Source organism: Meriones unguiculatus, chromosome 7 (assembly GCF_030254825.1).
Source record: "Meriones unguiculatus strain TT.TT164.6M chromosome 7, Bangor_MerUng_6.1, whole genome shotgun sequence".
NCBI classification, from domain to species: Eukaryota; Metazoa; Chordata; class Mammalia; order Rodentia; family Muridae; genus Meriones; species Meriones unguiculatus.
In genome coordinates, this window is record NC_083355.1 from 24,932,700 (window position 1) to 24,938,699 (window position 6,000).

Here is a 6,000-nt window from a genome sequence, read left to right on the forward strand (position 1 = left end):
CCATGACTTCGTTTCACAATCTGTCCCACAGAGCCTGAGGCCACTGTAGGCAATAGATATAAAGTCTAAATGAGGAAGTACCTTTGAGATATAAAGCTGACAGATCATATCCTCCCCTGGCTTGATATCTCTCACCGTCCTGGTAATGAATATGCCTCTCCCTTGGCAGCCTGAGTCCGGCTTACAAATGTAAGTCTTATTTTTTCTTGTCCTGCTGTAATGCTGCAAATCTCCCCAGCTGTCACAGCGGGGAGGAGACAAGACACATCTTTAGCTTGGGAGCAATGACAAGGAACACTAACTCCTCATTTATTTTAATTTATTTTATGCGTGTGGGTGTTTTGCCTGCATGTAGGGCTGTGCACCCTGTCTGTGCCTGGTTCCAGAGGAGGCCAGAAGAGAGTCAGAGCCCCTGGGACTGGAGTTAAAGCCAGCTCTGAGGCGATAGATAGATAGATAGATAGATAGACAGACAGACAGAGAGAGAGATAGTTTGACTTGGGTTTACACATAGGAGTTTTGCTTCTGTCTTCAGCCTTGACAATAGTGAGACCTGGACCTCCTCCTCTTACTCATGTCTGGACTTCAGTGTCTCGCTCGCTAGGAGGCCTCCACTAGGAGGGGTACAGGAAGGCAAAGCACACCCTTGAATGCACTCTGCGGAAAGAGGGGGAGGGGCAGGGGTGGAGGTCAGTTCATGGAGAGCTGGCCTAGCATGCATGAAGTTCTGCGTTCAGTCTCCACAGCCATATAAGCTGGGTGTGGTAGCACAGGTCTGTACTCCCAGCACTCAGGAGGTAGAGGCAAGACATCAGCAGTTCAAGAGCACCCCTGTTTACATAGCAAGTTCAAGGCTAGCCTGGGCTACACATTGCCACGTCTCAAAAAAAAAAAAAAAATACAAAGCGTACTTAGAAGAAAGCAGGAAACCAAATTAAAATTAAATCAGTGGTCTGTGCCTATACTGCTAGCACGGAAAAGGCTGAAGCAGGTGGGCTGCGAGTTTGGGTTAGCCTTCCATACATAGGTCTTCTCTCAAAAGTTCAAAGGGGAGAATAAAGTAGCCAAATGAACGGGTTATGTGTGTCTCAGCCTTGCTTTACATCCTGTTTTGTGCGTTAACTCGGAGGAACCTTCTGTGCACTGAGAAAGTCAGTGAGGTATAACACTCCACCACGGCCTGGCTGTGAAATCTGGAGGCTCCCGTTTATCTGAACAGCAAACATGCATTGTTTGTTTGTTTTTTAAGTCTATTTGTTTTTATTTTATGTGCATTTGGTGTTTTGCCTGTACTTATGTCTGTATAAGTGTATCAGATAAGCCGCCATGTGGGTGCTGGGATTTGAACTCAGGACCTCTGGAAGAGCAGTCAGGGCTCTTAACCACTGAGCCATCTCTCCAGCCCCCTCTTAAATACTTTTTTTTTTTTTTTTAACTCAAGACAGGATTTCTCTGTATAACCTCCCTGGCTGTCCTGGATCTCTCTTTGTAGAGGCTGGCCTCGAACTCACAGAGATCCTCCTGCCTCTGCCTCCTGAGTGCTGAGATCAAAGGTATGCGCCACCACTGCCCCACTGAAACAGGATTTCTTTGAAGTTGATGCTAGCCCTGAAGATTGATCCAGGCAGCCAGGCATGGTGGCACACGCCTGTGATGTCAGCACTCAGGAGGCAGAGTGCAAGAGGATCTCTGTGAGCTCGAGGCCAGCTTGGTCTACGAAGTGAGTCCAGGACAGCCAAAGCTACACAGAGAAACCCTGTCTCACCTCCGCCACCAGATTATTCCAGTTACATTATGAATAGTCTTCAAGGCCCAGAGCCTTTGGGGAAGACTGGGTAGAGAGGAGAGAATGGGATTCTTTGCGGTGTGAGTACAATTTTTTTTGTTTTTTTGTTTTGTTTTGTTTTCTTTGAGACATGGTTTCTCTGTGTAGCCTTGGCTGTCCTGGACTGGCTTTGTAGACCAGGCTGGCCTTGAGCTCACAGAGATCAGCCTGCCTCTGTCTCCCTGAGTGCTGGGATTAAAGGTGTGTGCCATCACACCTGGCTGTGAGTATAATTCTTTTAAAAGCTTTTTTTAGATTTTTCAAAGTGTGTGAGTTTCACCTAGATGTATGTATGTGCGCTGTGTGGGTGGCTAGGGACCAAACCTGGGTCATCTCTCCAGTCCATTTGGATACAATTCTTTTTTTTTTTTTAAGATTTATTTATTATTTATACAGTGTTCTAGTGTTCTGCCTGCATGTACACCTGAACGCCAGAAGAGGGCACCAGATCTCACTATGGTTGTCGGCCACCATGTGGTTGCTGGGATTTGAACTCAGGACCTTTGGAAGGACAGCCAGTGCTCTTAACCTCTGAGCCATCTCTCCAGCCCTTGAAGGCAGTTCTGACGGCGACGCTTCACTGTCACCACCCTTCCACAAGCCCTCACTGTACCCCAGGTCACAGGCATGTCACTTCACCCCCTTATCCCCACCCCTGCCCCTTGGGGTACTTTTGAGAGGAATGCCTACTTTTGAGAGGAAGGGTTGGTACGGCAGCCTCCTCTGTTCTTGCTCTGGATGCTAACCACAACCCCACTTCTCTCCTTAGACATTCAGAAACTGCACAGGCAGGTGGTTGGCACAAGTTCAAATCCAACCGCTTTCACTGTTAGAACAAACGTTCATCCTAACTGTGGGTCCAACCTCCAAGGCACCCGGGCCTTAACTGTCATCTCGTTTTACAGCGGGAGCCTGTGTTTTTTCAACCTTGGACACACCCTTACCCTTTTTTCTTCCTGAACAGCAGGGGAAAATATAGAAGGTCCTATGGAAAGGGTGAGGAGCGGCTGGGAAATCAGGGCGAGAGAGAGAGAGAGAGAGAGAGAGAGAGAGAGAGAACAAATGGGGGGTGAAGAGGAGATGCAAGCAGCCGGTACTCACTCAGCAGGAAGACACCAGGTCCTAGGGAAAAAATGGAAGTCCTTAGGAAACATCTTTAGCATACGGCTCATATTCCGGGCCAGCAAGTCTTTGCGGCAGATCTCACTCATCCCAGGAAAATGATTGATTTTCTGCAAAGGAAGCCGGGACTCGTGAGCAACTACGGCTGAGCGGGAAGCAGGGCTATGCGATCGATCCCTTCAGAGCCAGGGATCCAAACGGAGCCACCGCCGGCCGGAAGCCGCAGGCCCGGGGAGGAGCGAACCTGGTAACTCTTCATTTCCATCACGCGCTCTAGCGACACTGAGTAGTCGGTCCAGAAGAGAGTCCAGTCGTCATTGTCACCTGCCTCTCGAAGGCCATACTGCTGGGCGGCCCTGCGCACTGCGAAGAAGTTGGAGAGGGGGAGAAAAGGTCTGTGAGGGACAGAAGCAGGGACGAACTCAGAGTGGGGAGGTCCCTTTCCTATGCATTCCCAGATCGGGTATTGGAACAAGAGAGCCGTTTCGCCTTGTGGACAGGGCAAAGAAAGAGCGCGGAGAATGGAAACTTGGCAAGATGCATCCGGGGCTAGCTGGGATTGCATGTTAGGCCTAATCTGGCTTCCCTTGCCCAGGAAGAGGCCTCTGGCTTGCCCCCCAAACACTAAACTCTGAATGTAAACCAGTGCTTAACAATAATCTAGAGCCAGGCTTGGTCAGTGAGGTTAAAAAGCGTTTGACACGGTTGAGTCTCAAGCTAGCCTGAGCTACACAGTGAAGCCCTGCCCCAAATACATACATAAATAAACAAGGCTATAGCTCCTGCACACCACCATGGCCCAAGCCTACGGTTTTTAGAATGATGGTTCCGGTGTCCTCTAACAGTTTTTGGAGGCACGAGAGCCAAGGAATTGGGGGCCCTGTCTCCCGCCTTTGGGCACACCCAGGGGTGACCCCGTCCACACCCTTCGGTCCCCGCCACTGATCCCTTGAACACAGATGCTTACCACTCTCATACCGGCAGTTGGATAGATTGATCACCAATCATCTGGAAAAGAGAAGAAGGCAGACAGCAAGACAGACAGATGTCCTGGCCAGAACACGGGGCTGGGACCAGACAGGCGTTCCATAGCTGTCACACTACGCGCCCAGGGCCGGCTCATCCCCGTCACTATGGATGGGGGTGAAAGGGTGCAGACGGCAGGAAGCACAGACTGAAGAGCTCCGTTACTCTCCGTGTTACAGTTAGGGCTGATTCTGCTTGAGGCTTCATGCTGCCATCACTGCCCCAAACCCCTTTTTGATTTTGTCAGTTACAGGGACTCGAACCCAGGGCCTCCCGCCCGAAAGGTAAGCACTTTAACACCAGGCCACATTCCCACTGGCCCCTGTGCTTTTTACACCATCGGCCCACTGGGGAAAAGAATTTTTTAAATCCCCTATTTTTGGCTAAAATATCGTCTCCTCCTTCTCCCCACCAAGGGGAGCTGTTTAGAAAGCAGCCAAGCTGTCCACAAGGCACAGCGGAGTATCGACCCAGACCCGGGAGGCGCAAAACTGCCCCCGGGGGTCACCAAGCCACCACGGCCGGCAGGCCGCCCCGGTCCTGTTACGCTGCAAGTGAGCGAAAGTCCCAGGACACGCTCATAGGGAGGGAGATTTTTTTCTTACTCCCTCAGCAAGGAGCTTCCTCCCCACCCAGTCTTTAAAGGGCATTGTAAACACAAACAGAACAAAAATCGGAGCAAGGTGTGGATGCCAGGGTTACACACTGTTACGGGATTCCATAAAACCGAACAGTAATAGTGGGTTCTTTTATGTGACCTGAAAGTGGTGTGATCTAGACGGGACAAGCCCTTGTGTCTCCTTTCCCCTCTTCCCTCCGGGTCCTTCCTGTTCTCATCAGCACTGTTCCCCCACCCTCACCCCCCAGACTCCTCGTTTCATTTTTTGTTTTTTAATACTAACTTTTTTTTCTTCCTCTTCTTGCCTTGCTGCTGGGCGTTCTGAAGCCTCTTGTGTGTGTTGTCTCTGAGCAAATCCAGGGTGACACTTTCGTTTAGCTCTTCTAGATCTTCTATGGAACTCCCCTCCCTCTCGTCCTCTTCTTCCTCGCCTTCCGAAGTCAGGCACTGTAGCATCTTCCTAGCCCTGGAGGAGGCTCTGGGGAAACACCAGCCCTCCCTGGAGAGAGGGCAGAGCGAACAGCAGTTCCATGGGGCCACCTGTAGGGGGCCCTCCTCCCCTGCGCATGTGGCTGGTGAAGCGGAGTTCACCAAGTAACTAGCTGCCTTTTATAAAAAAAAGCACCCCCTTCCAACCTGCTCTTGGTGCACGCTCAGGGAGAGAACTAATTCCACCTTTGCCAAGGACTCTGACCTTGGGGATTCACCTAGCCAACCCCGGCCTCCGTTTCGGCCGTCAGGGGTTTTCAGAAAGAGGCCGAGCTGCTGAGCACGTTACCACCTGGTAAACAATCTTATTATTAAAGCGAGTCTGTGCCTGGAGACGGCCTCAGAACCAAGCCTCGAGCCTTCCTCGCTAAGGGATTGAGTCCCCAGGGTGAAGCGGAGATGAGCTGAGTTCTGTTAACTGTTATACTGCTGCACTCAGTCCTCACACGTCAAGATGCAGGCGTGAATGAAGACAGACAGGTAGGTGGCTGCAGGTCAACGGACCTCCGTTCCCAACGGCTCTTAAAAACCAGTACACACGGGAGAGATGGCTTATCTCTCCAGCCCCCATATTGTGGGGTGTGTGTGTGTTTGAGGACAGCCTATGGAAATCAATTCCCTCTTGATTTGTGGGCTCTGGGATTGCGCTCAGGTGGGTAGTCAGTCAGTCACCCACCTGCTGAGCGGTCTGAACAGCCAGCACGGTCCAGGTCTTTAAAAGCTATGAAACACTCCATAGAAGGAATGTGCCTAAGTCAAACCAACCCTTGCCTCATTGTTGGCCATGTAAGTCGCTTCCAATGTTAACATTATCTAAACATCCTAAAACACGTTTTCAAGCTGGGGATTATGGCTAGGGTCTGGCTACAAGGGAGGCAGAGACAAGCAGATCTCTGTGGCTTCAAGGCCAGCCTGGTCT

The 6,000-nt window shown here is 50.8% G+C and overlaps 1 protein-coding gene across 1 annotated transcript in view; it reads right to left on the reverse strand.

The window, feature by feature from the left end:
- The window catches only part of Ttll6 (tubulin tyrosine ligase like 6), a 28,643-nt gene extending 23,471 nt beyond the window's left edge, over positions 1-5,172 (reverse strand). The window contains 5 exon segments of the mRNA XM_060388401.1: positions 82-238; positions 2,927-3,057; positions 3,192-3,310; positions 3,915-3,955; positions 4,876-5,172. Of these exon segments, the coding sequence (XP_060244384.1) occupies positions 82-238; positions 2,927-3,057; positions 3,192-3,310; positions 3,915-3,955; positions 4,876-5,048 (621 nt within the window). The 5' untranslated portion in view covers positions 5,049-5,172.
- Between the last annotated feature and the right edge of the window lie 828 nt (positions 5,173-6,000).